This window comes from Marmota marmota, unplaced genomic scaffold (genome assembly GCF_001458135.2).
Source record: "Marmota marmota marmota unplaced genomic scaffold, marMar, whole genome shotgun sequence".
Taxonomy (NCBI): Eukaryota; Metazoa; Chordata; class Mammalia; order Rodentia; family Sciuridae; genus Marmota; species Marmota marmota.
In genome coordinates, this window is record NW_026000026.1 from 22,081,813 (window position 1) to 22,099,552 (window position 17,740).

The 17,740-nt window shown below is 41.7% G+C and overlaps 1 protein-coding gene across 5 annotated transcripts in view; it reads right to left on the reverse strand.

Annotated features, from left to right (window-relative positions):
• Nucleotides 1-2,009: 2,009 nt before the first annotated feature.
• The window catches only part of Cnbd2 (cyclic nucleotide binding domain containing 2), a 70,581-nt gene continuing 54,850 nt past the window's right edge, over nt 2,010-17,740 (reverse strand). For 4 of the 5 annotated variants that reach the window (XM_048811047.1, XM_048811046.1, XM_015481110.2 and 1 more), the window contains 4 exons: nt 17,366-17,543; nt 16,079-16,199; nt 6,522-6,685; nt 2,010-2,352 (listed from right to left, as the gene is read on the reverse strand). In XM_048811047.1, coding sequence (XP_048667004.1) covers nt 2,034-2,352; nt 6,522-6,685; nt 16,079-16,199; nt 17,366-17,543 — 782 coding nt within the window. In that variant the 3' untranslated portion in view covers nt 2,010-2,033. Of the gene's footprint in view, nt 2,353-6,521; nt 6,686-16,078; nt 16,200-17,365; nt 17,544-17,740 lie in introns of those variants that run through there. The other variant, XM_048811048.1, reaches the window with a different exon arrangement.

Genomic DNA, 17,740 nt, shown 5'->3' on the forward strand with positions numbered 1-17,740 from the left:
CCTGTGTGTGATGGGACTTCACGTTTGTAACCCAAATATAATGGGGGCAGGCATCAGGCTGTCCACTCCCTGCTTGGGAATTCACAGAAGCAATAGTACCACATCACTGTAATTAAGAGTCACTCAAATGTTACACATTCTCAGGCACAAACAGTTCCCTGAGGACCTCTGCAGGCTCCCTCCCACTCTAGTGCTTCTGTGGCACTTTGCTCTTCCTCTGTTCTCTCTGGAGTTCTTGAAGCCCAACACCCTACCATTTTTCCTCAGCAGGATCCTCACCCAAGGGTGCCCTTCAAGTCCATTTCCTCACTGGATACTCCCATAGAAAACATGTTCTGCCTCGTTCTAGAAGGTTTTTCTCTCACTTTCCAGGAAGGGGAATCCAGGACTCTTGGAGAATGAAATCTTCCATCATGTTATATACATGCCACCTCTTTTAATACTCAATAGTCATTAAGTGGCAAAGCTGGCAAGACCTCATGGTCAGACGCATAGCCAGGTAGCTGAAATGTTATAATAAGTGCTCTGTACAGGTTAGCTCTTCTCCCTGGCTCTGGCCATGTTAAGTCTGTTCAGAAATCCCCGGAGCTCCCTACTAGAACTTGAACTTTAGTCAGTGTCTATAGGTTCACTACCTCTCTGCATTCTGACATCCACATGCAAGTCTGAGGGGGAAATAAATTCATATTCCTCCTTTTCTGGTTTACAGTATTAAAGAATTTTAAATAATAATAAAAAAGAACATGCTTTCAAACTATACTCACTTCTCATTCATGAAAACCACTGGTCATCAAACTTGCGCATTTTTCCATCAGGGAAACTGAGGTTCAGACAAGTTCGCAAGGTGCTCAAGGGGGTCCACAGAGATAGAAATGGAGCCTGATTCCCAGATCAGTGCTCAGTCTATTCCTTGCCAAGGGTGGAACATGGGGGTATGGGAGGGCTCCTGTGCTACCATGGCCTCTGCCAGGTCCTACAGTGCTCATAAGCTAACATATGAGGTTTCTTTTTGTTTGTTTTGTGGTGCTGGGGATTGAACCCAGGGCCTTGTGCATGCAAGGCAAGTACTCTACCAACTGAGCTATATCCCCAGCCTACATATGAGGTTTCTTAAGGAGGGAGGTTGCTTGGCACTTGGACTCTGGTGCTGAGGCTGGATGGAGAGAGGAACCCTGAGTTCTGGGCCCAGGTAAGTAATAGCCCCAGACTGAGGGCCCCCAGAGGGACTGAGGATCCCTCTTCAACTGTAACCCTACTGCCTGCCTCATTGTATCTGACCTGCTTCCACTCTCCCAGGGTGCTTGATCCTCATCCTTGACCCAGGATGCCTGCTCCTTTCATGCTGTCAACCTCTGATCTGCCTCCTTATATTCCTCTCCCCCACAGTCAGACCCTGTCTAAGTGACAGAGAGGATCAGTCTGTAGCCTGTAGGTCCAACACAGCCATGTGTGTTTTGTTTGAATGACACTGTCCAAAAACAATTTGAATTAGTTGCTTATGTTTAGAAACCAATAGGAATCATCTAAAATGATGGATTTCTTGATTCTCTTGAACAATCTACAGACTGGCAAGAGCAGACCTGCTTTAATTTCTGGCATGGCATCAACTGCCTGGGCTGAAGGAGCAGTTGCTCCAACTGGAAGGAGAATTGTCAAATTGGGTGCAACATCCCATCATTCTATGGCTTCCCAGTTCTACTCCTTCATACAAACTTGTCCAACCTTGAAGGCATTTGTATTTATAACCATATTATTGACCAATTTGATTTGAGCCTTGTGCCTCCCAATCAGCTCTCACTGGATAAAACCCTCCCAACCCAAGACTCCCACTGACAGTCCACCACCCACAACAGCCTCATAATCTATTCCCTCAGCTTAGCCCACAAGTGCCAGGGGAATCTGTGCCCAGTTGCTGCCCCCAATACCTCTCCAGACCCCTGGCTCAGCCCTCTAGGAACTCCTTTCCAAGCCCCATAACCCCCATGGTGGTCATTCTGAAAACACAGAGAGGAATCGGACATCTTTTATTGATTCTAAAGAAGGACTCCTGCATTCTTATACTGAGGAAGGAGTTCTTGGATTTTGTGCCGGGGTGCTGAGATGGCTTGGACGATCCTCAGTGGGGGGAGATACTTCTGGGATGCCATAAAAATGGGATGATGTGGCCTAACTTTCTTGTTGACACTACACAAATCCAGGATCAGAGACTTTGGGTTGTAGATGCTTTTCTTCTTGGGCCCAACTAGGGTAAATGGTGGTATTTTGCGAGGCTCCACAAGCAGCCGTACTAGGTCCTTCCGAAAGATATTCCAGCTGTTCTCCTTGAGCAATCTCTGGCACATGTCGTCATCACTGAAGGGTAGGACAGAAGTTGAGCTTTCTAGCTAGCTCCTCCCTCCCTTGCCCTTCCAGCCTTTCCTCCTGCCACTCTTTCCCATCCCTAAATACAGGAACCCAGTTCTAGCTCTTTGCCTTTCTCCAGGCTCCTGTCTCCTACTCTACCTTTCTATGACCTTCTTTGCATAGACCTATGCTTTCCCCTGCAGTGGTTACAAGCCATATGCAGCTACTGAGTACCTGAAATGTGGCCAATCTGAATTAGGGATGTGCTTTGGATATAAAACATACACTAGATTTCAGAGACTTATAACACAAAAGAATGGAAAATATTTCATGAATAGTTTTTATATTGATAAAATGTTTAAATTATAATACTTTAGATATACTGAATATACTGAATCTAAAAATAGATTATTCACCTATTTCTTTTCATGTCTTACAATGTGGTTATCGAAACATTTAAATTATATATAGGATCTCTAGCCATCCAAGAAATATAAATCAAAACCACAATGAGGGCTGGAGTTGTAGCTCAGTTGTAGAGCACTTGCCTAGCATGTGTGAGGCACTGGGTTCAATTCTCAGCACCACTTATAAATAAAATAAATAAAGCTTCATCGACAACTAAAAAAAATCTTAAAAAAATACAATGAGACACCACCTATACCCACTAGGGTTGTTACCACAAAAAAGACTGACAATGCCAGGCGTGGTGGTGCATACCTGTAATCCTAGTGGCTTGGGAGACTGAGGCAGGAGGATCACAAGTTCAAAGTTCAAAGCCTGCCTCAGCAACAAAAAGGCACTAAGNTATATATATATATATATGAAATGAAAATATATGTCTATAAAAAAACCTGTACAATAATGTTCATAGCAGTATTATTTATAATAGCTAAAAAGTGTAAATAATCCAAATGCCCATCAACTGGTAAGTATATAAATAAGGTGTGATATATACATATTGTATGACTCCATCTATATAAAATGTCCAGAACAGTCAAATCTAGAGAGACATATCATAGATTGGTGGCTGCCTTGGACTGATCATGGTGCTCTGGCCCTTCCCAGGCCCCTTTCCCCATAGAGAGTGGGGCAAACAGGCATAGGATGGAACGGACTTAGCACTAACTGATTTATTTCCTTCTGAGACCACAGCAAGGGAAGGATGCTAAACTTCCATTGATTTGCCTGTGCTTGCCTACCTAAAGGGACAAGCCTAATAATTAACAACCTAGAAGGTTCTTCTGGCTAGATGATACTGACCAAGACAAAGTCAATTGTGATCCCAGAGATCCACCGAAGAAAACATGTAGAGGTCAGAATGGGCTATTAGCTAGTCCTTTTGGTATCGGTGATGTTCCAAAGCCAGCTCATAACCGTTCACAAAAGCTAACAGTGTGAATTCTCTTCTCAATTCCATGTTGAATGATATCAGGTTGGTAGCTTGAAACTGGCCATGGTGGGCATATGTACACCACAAAAATCAGCAAGCCTTGCCAGTCAGGGTTTTCTCCAGCCTTCTGGAGAGCTGGTACCAGCACACCTCTAGTTTCCACTTAAAAAGTTCCCATTAATTCCCAATTTCTTACAAAATGAATAATAGTATCTGACTTTGACCTACTACTTATCAAGTGTCAAGCACTTTATATTGGTTAACTCATTTAATCTCTATTTCATAAACATAGAAAGTTAGGGCTCAAAAGGGCTAAGGAACTCACTAAAATCTATGAGGGGTAAGCATGGGATTCTTTTATTTTTGGACCCAAAGTCCAAGTTGATACAGACAAGATTCCACATCATGTCTGGATGATGATGGTCACATTTGTTTCTAGTCTACTCTGTTACTAAGCAGGGCAGCTTTCCAGAGTCCTCTGCCTGGGGGAGTTCCATTCCAATCCCCTGCCTCACTTGATGATTTCTTACGTCTTCACAGGCTTTGACACTTTAGCTCATGTGGCTTTTCACCACTCTGGGGCAACCCCAGCATTGAATCTTGTTGTTTACTTGATTTGGAGGAGCCTCTTCATTTTGGCCTTTGAGGATTCCTCTGTCTTTCCTATGAACTGAGATCTCCATTTTGTTCTACATGCAATGGCCTGGGTTGTGTATGGGTGATTTTTAGGTTTCTAGCCCATGGCATTCACAGGGCTGGTGCCTCTGCCTGATTGATTTTAGGACCTCAAGTCCTTAGTTAAAACTTAAGAGATTTGAGCTACATAATGGATATGTTTCTGGCCTGCTTTGGCAGTCTAAAAAGCATGAGTTCAACCATTAATGAAGACAGAACCCTGCCTGTCAGCATTAGAGATGACTAAAGCAAAGCGCTGACTTGGCAGTACAGGCACCAAGTGCTCAAACATCTGTGCAGGCAAGTCTATGTGAACCTTTTCAGAATTTCAGTTCCACAAACACTAGCTGAAACTGCCCAGGGCCAGCTATCACTCGAGGAGCTGAGGTTCCTTAGATCTTTTTCAAGTAGGTCAGTCTGAACAGCCATTTTCCATATTGGTAGTGCACAGAAAACAGAGATGCATCACCTCTGAACTAGGAGAAGTCAACAGTGAGTCTCCACTTGTTTTTCTCAAAAAATTCCTTCAATTTTTTGCCACATAAAATTTGCTCATTATTATTCTTAAATCCACTCATTTCTTTTACTTAAACATCTACTTTAGCTCTTTCCTGAGCAATAAAATCTACTTAATCTCGAGGTTAGTAAGCTCATCCTGTTATTTTTCTAACGTACACTGTCAAGGTTAAATATGTAAATCTGTGCACCATAGAAAATCATCTTGCAAACCCTCTGTGGAATGTGTTTCATACTTTGGGAAACAATGATCTAGTCAATTTTTTCTTGTTCTGCTGATTGGACTCTGAAGTCTGAGAGGAAATGACTTGCCCAAAATCACAGAGCTCTCATATAGAATTATGAACTTATTGGACACACTGCAAGAATCTACAGATCTGAGCAGGCTGCAGTGGCACACACCTGTAATTCTCAGCAACTTGGGAGGCTGAGGCAGGAGGAAAACAAGTTTGAGGCCAGTCTCAGTAACTTAGTGAGACTCTGTCTCAAAATAAAAAATAAAAAGGACTAGTGAAGTTGCTCAGTGATGAAAAAGATTCTACAGATCTGCCTGCCTCCACACCTCCTCTTTCTCTACCACTGGACTAGCACTTGCTTCCAACACCTGCTGGGAAAACCAGGTAAGTTTCTGTATACTACCAAAGACATAGTGGTAACATATATATAATTTTGTACTGCTCTTTCCATGTATCATTAGCTTACCCACTTAACACTCCAATTATGGAGTCATTAAACTTATCATCTTTTAATGCCGCAATCTGGCTGAGCACAATTCAGAAGCCACTTGTCAAAAGAAATGAACTTTATTTTTAGAACACACGCCATACCACATGAGCTCTTCAGGAATTCCCTCAGAGCCCAACTGCCACCACCGGCTTCCCACAAGCCTCTCAATCTCCCCCACTCCTCCTGCTCTTGAGGCCGATTTGCTGGGTCGTGTGGGCGGAGCCAAAAAAAGTCCCCCAGTGAGCATCTCCATGGTCTGAAAGGGCGTGGAAACAGCCCAATGAGCATCACCGCAGAGGAGCCAATCAGTTGGCAGCTAGAAGTTTGCTGGGGCCGCTGTGAGCCAATCATCAGCTGGCAGCTGGAAGTTTGCTGGCAGCTGGAAGTTTGCTGGAGCCCCTTCGGCTGTGGCTCTCAACATTTTAATAAGACAGGGATAGTCTATCAAGGGAATGTACTGCTTTTCTTACTATCTCCTTATGTGTGGCACAGGTGGAGGTAATGGTGGTGATTTTCCTATTATGAATATGACTGCTATGAACATTTTAGTACTTGTAGTTTCCCCCACATTTTGGCTTCCTAAGGACAAATTCAGGGGTGGATCACTGCCTCAAAGGGTAGGATCATATAAGGCTAAAATTAACAATGTCAAAAGGAATATGAGGCTAAAATTATCATCAAAAGGATTGAGCCAATTTAGAATATAATAACTACCAGTTTCATTTCACTGTCAGCATTCAGTATTACTGATTTTTTTCCTTCCTCCCTCCTTCCCTCCCTCCCTCCCTTCTTTCTTTCTTTTACTATAACAACAGGCAAAAGCTCGTTCCTTTGATCTGATGGGACTCACACACTGCCCAATACTGACCTGGGGTACTCAATGTCAGACCTCAACAACTTCTCTCTTGTCTCTTCATCAATCATTTCATAAAATTTTTCTTTCCTTAATCGAATCAACTCAGTTCCCAGGCTCACGAGAATCAAGGGCCGCATGTCACGATGGCTCTCTGGAAAGAAGGCCTGGTGAAAGCCCTAGAAAGAAGTAATCACAGAAAACTGGACCTCAGAAACCAGTCAGTTCTACCAGCAGATTTTCTAGATAGCAAAATAAGGCCTCAAATAAGAGGTGAATCCACTGCAGTCACTGAGCTTGTGATGGGGAGGGGAAGTCCAGGGCTACTTTTGCTACTTGACATGACAGTCTTCTGATTCCTGGAATTAGAAAGCCCTAAGTGCTTTCTCCATGGTCCCACCTCCACAGAGCAGGCTCTGTTCCAAGAACTACACTCATACCACTGCTTCTTGCGCTTTCTCCAATGTCCAATCTCAACTTTCTTTTTTTAGACAGGTTTCACTCTGATGCCCAGGATAACCTTGAACCTCTGTGCTCAAGTGATACTCTGCCTTGGCCTCCTGGACTAGCTAGAACTAGCCATCTCACCCGGCTTTCAACTCATTTTTGCCAAGCAAGCTTGTTTTCTCTTCCTCAGGACTTAGGACAAAAACCAAATAGCTAGTCCTTATTTAGACATCACCCTTTTCATCCACCCCTTACCCCATCCTTTTCTGTAGGCCCCAGTCCTCTCTGCAGCTTAGTGTACCCACTGCTTTTTGGCTTGGTTCATATCTGGTTGTATCTGAAAATGAGATGGAGAGCCATAGGCATACCTGCTTGCTTTACAGAGTAAGCCTCTTTATAAGGAGACACTCTGGACCTGGCTGAGCAAAGCCAAGAACCCTTGTTGCTATACTCTAAATCCAGTGCTCACACTTTAGCTTCTTGGCTGGTTAATTAAGACTCAGGTAGGGAGGGAAGGAGAGGCTACTGGCCCCCCAGAGCCTCCAGCGCCCAGCTTTCTAAGACTCAAGAACAAAAGAGATCCCAAATCAAAAGACCTGCTCTTTGGAGGCCAGGTAAGATTAATCCTGGCTTCCAAAAGGATATCTACATTTTTCATTTGCTTTGTGGCTTTGGGCAAGCGATACCTCCCTGGGCTGCTGTTTGCTCACCTATGAAATGGAAGTGACAGCCAGGCACAGTGGTGGTGGTACATATCTGTAATTCCAGCCACTCAGGAGGCTAGGCAAGAGGATTACAAATTTGAGGCCAGTCTGGGTTCAATCTTCAGTACTAAGGAAGTGGGGAAAGGAGCATGGACAGGGGGCAAAAATGTTGCTCCTACTATGTGAAGAAAATACATACAAATATAATCTTCACAACTGCCCTATTGTATAGGGATCATCCTTCTTAGCTGTGGAAAATGAGATTCCGAAAAGAAAATTTACTTTTCCACAGTCATGTATTTTATATTCCCAACAATGATAATACTGACAACAATTGTTATGGTTTGGATATGAGGTATCCTTCAAAAGCTCCTGTGTTAATGCAGGAATACTCAGAGGTAAAATGATTAGATTAGGAAAGCTGTAACCTAATCAGTCCATCCTAGTTGGAATGGACTGACTGGGTGGTAACTGTAGGCCATAGAGTTAACAGTAGGGGTGTGGCTGGAGGAGGAGGGTCATTCACTGGGGGAGTGCCCTGGAAGGGTTCATCTTCCCTGTAGTCTCTTCTCCACTTACCCCTCTGCCTCTCTCTGCTTCTGGCCACCATGAGCAGAGTAGCACTTCTTTGCCATGCCTTTCTGCCAGGATGTGCTGCCTCACCTTGGGCCCTGAGCGATGAATTCTGTTGTCCCTAGACTAAACATCTTAACTTTGAGCTAAAATAAACTTTCCCTCCTCCAATTCATCCTTGTCAGGTATTTTGATCACAGCATCACAAAACCTGATTAACACAAAGACGAAGGTAGCACCAGCTAACATTTATTATAGTTTGTGGTTATATTAAGTCATTTAAGCCTCACAAACACAATGGCGTGGTTCCCTATTTTATAGATGAGGATGCTGAGATTAAGAAAAGTGTCCAACATTATACAGCACTAAAGCAATAAAACCACTCTTTTTAACATTTTTTTATATTTATTTTTTAGTTGTAGTTTGACACAATACCTTTATTTATTTATTTATTTTTATGTGGTGCTGAGGATCGAACCCAGGGCCTCACACGTGCTAGGCAAGCACTCTACTGCTGAGCCACAACCCTAGCCCCAGGGGCACTCAACTACTGAGCCAAATCCCCAGCCAAATCCCCAAATCCCCCAGGGTCTCATTGAGTTGCTTAGTAACTCATTTTTTGCTGAGGCTGGCTTTGAACTCGACATCCCCCGATCTCAGCCTCCCAAGCCACTGGGATTATAGGCATGCCACCATGCCCAGCTAAAGCCAGGATTTGAACCCAAGTGGTCTGTTTTCAGAATCCACACTTTTTACCACTATGGTATGAGGAAACTGAGGAATGAAGAGGTTGAGTAACTTGCCCAAGACACAAAGTGGCAAAGCCAGCATTTGTTTTGTATTGAGACAGAGTCTCATTACATTGAGGCATGATCTTCCTGCCTCAGCCACATAAAGCCAGGATTTGAACTGAGGAATCTATTCAGGAGCAGTACTGGCACTCTTCTCCACTGCAGGTCCATCCCCCATCACACACGAACACACGAACACACACATGGGCATGTACACACACACATATACACACACACGCACATAGCTGGAGTCAGGTCACTTCCTCTGTCTAAATCCTTGAAAAAGCTTCCCAAAGTACCAGGAATAAAACAGAATACTTCATCATGGCTGCCAGGGCATGGACTATCTATCTCACCATTGCTCTGCTTTTCAGCCTGGTCCATTGCTGCCACTACCCTACCTCGTTTACTCTGTTCCAGCCATCCTGCCCTCCCTTCCAGTCTCTTCAACATGCTGTGCCTCCTTCCTGCCTTCCTGCCTCCTTCCTTCCTTGCTTGTCCTTCTGTCTGAAATATTCTTCTCCCTTGTCCTGTTTCATCATTCAGGTCTCAGCTTGAACATACTTCCTCAGAGACCTCATTTAAGAAGGTCACCTCCCCACTCTGCTTTCCAGCACTTTTCCAACAGCAATTTGCTATTTTTCATGTACTTGTTAGAAATCTGTATACTATGTGTAACCCAACTAGATCAAATACCCCATGAGGCAGGAGTTATGTTGGTTAACTCACTCACAATGGCACCTTGTGCCATGCTTGGGAGCACAATAGATACTCAAGGAATATCTGTTAAATGAGTACACAAATGGAGTCACAACATTCAAGGTGGCAACTCACCCTGGTGAATTTCCTCATTTTCTGATGAGGATACAGATTGAGAGGCAAAGTGATTTGCCCAAGTCTGCACAGCTAGCAATTAGAAACAAAATCAGAATAAGATTCCTCCATCTGTCACCTCTTTGCTGCTCTGTCCATGGCTCTGGCCTGTTCTGACTACCTCTTAGGCCTAGGCCTGCCTATTCCCTGGAAGGTTGGTTCTCCTACACCTCTTGGCTCAAAATCTGGGTCTCTCTGCTCCAAGGCCCCCACCTCTGCTGTTCCCATACTCCTGCTTCCAAGGGTAAGGAAAACGTGATAGATTCTTACCTTTTGTAAGTGAATACTCAGAGCTGTTACCCACTCATATGCCTTAAATGAAGCCAGGGCCTTGAAAGCAGTACAGAGTCTCATTCAAAAGCACCTCATTAAGACTTTCACCAACATTTTCTTCAAAGAGGGTCACATAAACAAGTATTTGTAGAGAGCCTTCTATGTATGTGGTGTCCTGTGCATAGAGGGGGAGAGGTGGCCAGGTCCTTGCACTAAGCCCTACTCATAACCTTCCCCGGCCTCCTAAGGAATTAAGACCATTCTGGCATCGTGAGTCCTCTATAGTACTGGCCTTATTGCTCATGTCCCTTACACAGCCTCCCATCAAGGTCACCATCTACCTGCCCTCCATGCTTTGATTCTACCCAGGGTGCCCAAGCATGCCTAGCTTTTCCACCTTGGTTCCCTGTGTCTGTTCAGTTCTGAGCAGCACTCTCTGAAACACTGACAAATTTAAGAGAAGCAGGCAGTAAAGAGGCAGGAGAACACATCACATGAAGAATGACTAGAGAAATGGAGGATGTTTGCCTGAATAAGAAAATAGTTAATGGAACATTGGCACTGTGCCTGGCTACAGAAATGCTGAATGAAAACCAAAACATCATTCTCTAAATATCAATGGGGCCATCACATGGTAAGGAAGCTGATTTCTTCTATTTTCTTCTTTGGGAGGTAGAGACCATGGGAGTAGAGTTACTTTAAAGTTGCAAAAGGCAGCTGGCAAATACCTGTAATCCCAACTACTCAGGAGCCTAAGGTAGGAAGATTACAAATTCAAAGATAGCCTGGGAAACTTAGTGATACCTTGTCACAAAATAAAAAATAAAAAGGGCTGGGGATGTAGCTCAGTGGTAAAGGAAGGGTTCTATCCCCAGGACTGGGGGCTAGGGGGAAAAGTTACAGAAGGTAGATTTTTCTTGAACAAAAGGAAGAATTTTCTAAGAGTTCAAAAATATTCAAATCAGCTTAGAGGGTTCATTCTAGAGACTGGCTCTCTGATAGTCTTGGGCTGACTTTCCTGATACACCAACTAGTGAGACAGGACCAAACATGGGGAAGGAGGGCGTGAAGACGGTCTTGGAGCAACTGTAACGAGGCACAGCAGAAAGGGCACGGATCAGGTTCCCAGACTCTGCATGAGTGCATACAGAGTTTCAAAAGAAAGCCTCTCCCCAGGCAGGCTGAGGCCCACTGCTCCATATCTGTTACCACCATGCTATTCATCCTGCCACTCAGCTCCGCACCCTTCACCAGCTTCAATGGTGATTAACTCATGACCAGTCTTGGTTCATCCATACTCACCCCTTTACTATTGGATTAATTTTTTAATGGTCTATTTTTTAGAACAGCTTTAGATTTACAGAAAAACTGAGAAGCTAGTATAGTATTTTCATATATTTCCCAACCTGTTTCCCCTATTAATATCTTACATTATATGATATCTTTGTTAAAATGAACAAACCAATATTGACATATTATTATGAGGTTAATGAGTTATTTAGATTTCCTGCTTTTAATGTAATGCACTTTTTTTTGGGGGGGTGATGGTGCTGCATCAAACCTAGGGCCTCTGCCACTGGGCTACATCCACAGCCTACCTAATGTCTTTTTTCTGTTCCATTATCCTATCCAAAATACCTTACATGTAACTGTCACGTCCCTTTAGTCTCCTCACAGTTGTGGTAGTTTCTCAGGTATACCTTGTATCTGATGACCTTGACAGTTTGAAGGGTATATATCAGGAATTTTGTGGATGCTCTAGTATTAGAATTTGTCTGATATTTTTCTCACAATTATACTGGGGTTTTGGGGTTACTGAGAGAATGACCATTAGACACAGTGCCATTTTCATCACACCATATCCAGTGGCAATATTATCAACATGATTTATTACTGTTGATGTTGTCCTTGATAACCTGGCTGAGGCAGTGTTTCTTAGATTTAGCCCTTTTCCTTACTGTACTCTTCAGAAGGAAGTCACTGTATGCAGTTCAATCTAAAGAATAGGGATTATAATGTAATGTTCTCCCTTCTTGAGGGCAGGCTATCATGCTTCAGAATTATTCTGTAGGGAGATTTGCCTTTTCTCCATCTACTAATCCATTCACTATTGATTTATTTATATCATGAATATATATCATTCATTTATATCAGTATGTCATGGATGTTTATTTTATACTTTGGGTTTACAATCCTGTACTGCTTTATTTTATTGCTCAAATATCTTTGGCCAGCAGGGGTTCTTTACACTGGCCTATGCCCTTTGACATGCCCTGAAGTTTTCCCCCACCAACATTTCCTTTATTTTCAAGAACTATAAAATGTTCTAGGCTCATCTTACATAGACCACAGTTCCTTTTATTGGGAAATGTTATTAGAAATCAAGATCTGGCTTCTTGAGATTGGCCTGAGAAATGATTTTTTAATTTTTTTTGAAATGACACCAAAACCCAGGCAAATGAGATTGCTTCAAACTAAAATACTTATGCATAGCAAGGGAAATAATGAACAGAATAAAGAGACAACCTACAGGATGGGAGAAAAATTTGCAAACCACACATCTGATAAAGGAGTAATATCCAAAACATGAAAAACAACTTAGTAGTAATACAACAACCTGATTAAAAAATGGGCAAAGTGCCAGGTGCATGTGCACATCTGTAATCGTAGCAGCTCAGGAGGCTGAGGTAGAAGGATCACCAATTCAAAGCCAGCCTCAGAAAATTAGCAGGCCCTAAACAATTTAGCAAGACTCTGTCTGAAAATAAAAAGGGCTGGGGATGTTGCTCAGTGGTTAAGCATCCCTGGGTTCAATCTCAGGTACAAAAAAAAGAATTCCACCATTATGCATAATTATAATGTGTTCAACATCATTAAGCATCAAGGAAGTAAAAATTCAGTATCAAGGAGATACTGAATCCTATTGTTATAAAACAGCAATTATCAAAAAGATTACAAATATTGGTAAGAATATTAAAAAAAGGAATCCTGGGCTGGGATTGTGGCTCTGTGGTAGAGCACTCGCCTAGTATGGGTGGAACCCGGGTTCGATCCTCAGCACCACATAAAAATAAAGGCATTGTGTTGTATCTATCTACACCTAAAAAATAAATATTAAAAAAAAGGGATCCTTGCACATTGTTGATAGAAATGTAAATTAACATAACCAATATGTAAAACAGTATGGAGGTTCCTTAAAAAATTAAAAAATAAAAAGAATCATTTGATCCAGCAATCCCACTTCCAGATATATATTTAAAGGAAATGAAATCAGTATGTTGAAGAGATAGCTGCTTTCCATGTTTACTGCAGCATTATTCACAAGAGTGAAGATGTGAAATCAAAGGGCTGGGGGTGTAGCTCAGTAGTAGAGTGCTTAGCATATATGAGACACTGGGTTACTCTCCAGAATCACATAACAAATAAATTAATTAATTAATTAATTAACTTAAAAAATAAAGTTATTTAAAAAATGTGAAATCAACCTAAGTGTCCCTCAATGGATGAACAGATAAAGAAAATGTGGTACATATGCCAATTATAGATCAGAATAATATCTATAATTGGCATATGTACTTCTTTAAAAAGAAGATAATATTGTCATTTGTAACAACACAGATGAACCTGGAGAACATTATATTAAGTAAAATAAGCCTGTCACTGAAAGATAACACACATCTCACATATATGTGGAATCCAAAAAAAGCTGAACTCTAGAAGTAGAGTAGAATGACTGCCTGGTGCTGTGGGTTGGAGATGTTTTGGGGAGTTGTTGGTCAAAGGAAATAGAATTTCAGTTAGGAGGAATAAGTTCAAGACATCTATTGTACATGGTGGCTATAGATAATAATAATGTATATACACTTGGAAATCCCTAAGAGATTAGATATGTTTTCATTATAAAAAAAAAATACCATATGGGGCTGGGGTTGTGGCTCAGTGGTAGCGCCTAGTGCGTGAAAGGCCCTGGGGGTTCAATCAATTTGCACACACATAGATAAATATTTCTATATGTAACTATCTGTAAGTGTATCTGAGCTAAATTTGAATTCATACTGATATCTTTAACCCATTATCATATGGATCCTTCTAGCTGCCTCTCATCTGTCAATTTCTACTCATTTAGTGAAAAACCTAGATCCCACCATTTGCCAATTTTTACTTAATTGATCCACTTTAATATATACTGTAGTAATATCAGGATTATTAATACATACCTACATGGGAAACAATCTTATCAACTAGAGTACAGGGTTCACATACAAATTCATTTTGCCTTTAATATTTTTCCTAAATTTTTTTTTAGATGTAGATGGATACAATACCTTTACTTTATTTATTTATTTGTATGTGGTTCTGAGGATTGAATCCAGGGCTTCACACATGCTAGACAAGCACTCTACCACTGAGCTCTAACCCTAGCCTCTACCTTTAATTGTAATGACTCCACTCATTTCCAAAGTTACTTAATGTTAATACCCTTTTCCCCAACCTCTTCAGGATGTTTCATGCATTTGTAATGTTAGATTTTCTTATCATAGTCCACATTCCTTCCTGAAATCCACTGACCTCCTAAATGATTCTTTTAAAATTGCATATTTTAAGATTCACTCTTAGCCAGGCACAGTGGTGCACACCTGTAATCCCAGTAAGTTGGGAGGCTGAGGCAGGAGGATCACAAGTTCAAAGCCAGTATCAGCAGATTAGTGAGACACTTAGCAACTCAGTGAGACCCTATCTCTAAATAAAATAAAAATTGATGTCTTAACAATACTGAATCTTCCAATCCATGAATACAGAAATATTTCTCCACTTATTTAGGCCTTCTTTAAATTCTTCCATTAGAGTTACATAGCTTTCAGCATGTAGATTCTATGTGTGTGTGTGTAGTGTTGCTGAGATTAAACCCAGGGCCTTGTGCATGCCAAGCATACACTCCACTGCTGAACTACATCCCCAGCCCCTGCACGTAGATTGGCGTATATTTTGTTAGATTTATACCTATGCATTTCATTTTTAAAAAAATATTTATTTTTTAGTTTTAGTTTTAGGTGGACATTTATGCGGTGCTGAGGAGCAAACCCAGTGTCTCATGCATGCTAGGCAAGCACTCTTAACATTGAGCCACAACGCCAGCCCCTCATTTTGTGTTATTATAAATGGTTTTCATTTTAAGTTCCAGTTTTCATTGCTGGTAGAAGGAAAACAACTGACTTTTATATATTAACCTTGTATCTTTCCATCTTGCTATAATCTCTTATTACTTTCAGAAGTGTTTTGGATTCTTTGGAACTGTGGACGCAGACAATCATGTCATCTGCAAACAAAAACAACTTTCTTTCTTCTCAATCTGTATACCTTTTTATTTCCTTTTCTTGTCTTACTGTACTACTGGCTCAGACTTTCAATACAATGATGAATAGGAGTGATGAGAGGCAACATCTTTGCCTTAACACTCTTGGATATTCTAAAGCTCCCAGCTGACATGTCAATTTATTTATAGATATTTTAATATGCATTTCTTCAATATAGGACTCCTTAAAAACAGAGCCACAATACTTTTATCATATCTTAAAAATCAATGATTTTTTTGTTTGTTTTTGGTGCAGAACTGGAGATTGAATTCAGTGGTGCTCTATCACTGAGCTATACTACCAGCCTTTTTTATTTTTTGAGATAAGGTCTTACTAAATTGCTGAGGCTAGCCTTGAGTTTGCAATCATCCTGCCTCATTCTCCTGAGTCACTTGGATCATAGGCATATGCCACCACACTTGGCTAAAAATCAACACTATATCTTAATCTCATTAAATACAGAGAGGGGTGTTTCTAAACCTTTACTTTCATATTCAACACTCTTAGCCCATTCATGTTACACACTGTATCATGAACAAAGGTCTCTGTACACTTACCACAATTTCTCCTTCCTCCACAGTGTGGATCTTCACGTAGGCCCCCACCACAGCCTCCTTGGGGAGCTCACCAAACTGGGTATTAACCATGGGACACTGGATCGACTGAGCACGCTTGGATCTGAAACATGACAGTTTGTTAAAGAGAACTCATTTATAACACAGCCAGTTCATGAGACCCTAAATAATCAGCCCTTACTCTATTCTATACTGAGAGCTTCCCTCCCTGAAGAACACACCTTCCAGAATGTAAGAAAAATCAAGCCCATTGTCAGGGATTAGAAGTGTAATAGGAAAAAGACTTGAAAAACAAAAGATGTGAGGCTCCCTTTAAACACCTGAAGTTTGTTATGTGAAGGGGTTGATGATCCTATACGGCTAAACCAGACTTATTAGACTTCTTTCTAGGCAGAGTTTATTTATCCAATAAAGAACCGGTTGCAGCTCTAGTCTATGAGGTTCAAAGCTCATATGGAGGGAGAAATTTTTCTTTTTTCTTTCTTGCTACTAGAGATTGAACCCAGGGGTGCTTATTCACTGAGCCACATCCCCAGCCCTTTTTATTTTTAGTTTGAGACAGGGTCTCGCTAAGTTGCTCAGGGCCTAAGTTGCTGAGGCGGGCTTTGAACTCATAATCCTCCTGCTTCAGCCTCCTGAACCACTGGGATCATAGGCTTGTGCCACCATGACCAGCCTAGAGGAAAAAATGTCTAACAGTCAAAGCTGACTGAGGAGCTGGGATTGCAGCTCAGTAGTAGAGCACCTGCCTAGCACATTTGAGGCACTGGGTTCAATCCTCAGCACCACAAAATAAACAAACAAATAAAATAAAATACAGGCATTGTGTCCATCTACAACTAAAAAAATTTTTTTTAAAAAAAGCTGTCTGAAAATGGAACAGACTCCTTTGATAAACCGTAAACAGCTGTATTTCTGCCTCCCTTAGGTAGAATTTTCTGAAGAAGCTCAGAGAAAAGACCCAACAACACACAGATACAGAAGATACTTTCTGCCTTCTCTTCCTTAAATGGGTTCCTGAGGCCCTGATAAAAGAAGTAATTGACTTCTTAAAGTGTACCTTTTTGTTAGAAGCAGAGAGTACAAGGCCTGGGTATCAAGCCTAGGACCTGTTTAGGCTGCCTCAGGGACACACCTATTCCTTTGAGACTAACATGCATCTGCCACTTATATTTCCGCCTCAGCATCCCTGATGTTCTGCCAAGGAAGTCATACCCGCCCTTTACAACCACAATCGGGGCCCCTCTATCTGCCAAGAGCTGAGCTTACTTGATCTTCGGGCCCAGCAACTTGGGGAGACTATCTCCTGAGGTTTTGATTGTCTTATTGAAGCTTGTCTCCTCTTGCTTCCAGGATTCCTGGAGATGTAGAAGTTTCAAACAGCTAAAGTCCTGTAGAGGATATGATTTGATCTGGAATTCCCTAAATCTCATTACAGGATTCATTTCTGTTAGAGAAAGCACAGAAAAGCACATTAATGGGCCTTTGCATATATGACAGTGGTAGTGCTATTGGTGGTGGAAATACAGCATAGTAACCTGCCTGCATAGTCTGGTACATGAAGAAATTAAGAAGAAAAGAAAAAAAATGTGTGGCTTCGCCCAGTGCAATGTCACATGCCTATAATCCCAGAGGCTTGAGAGG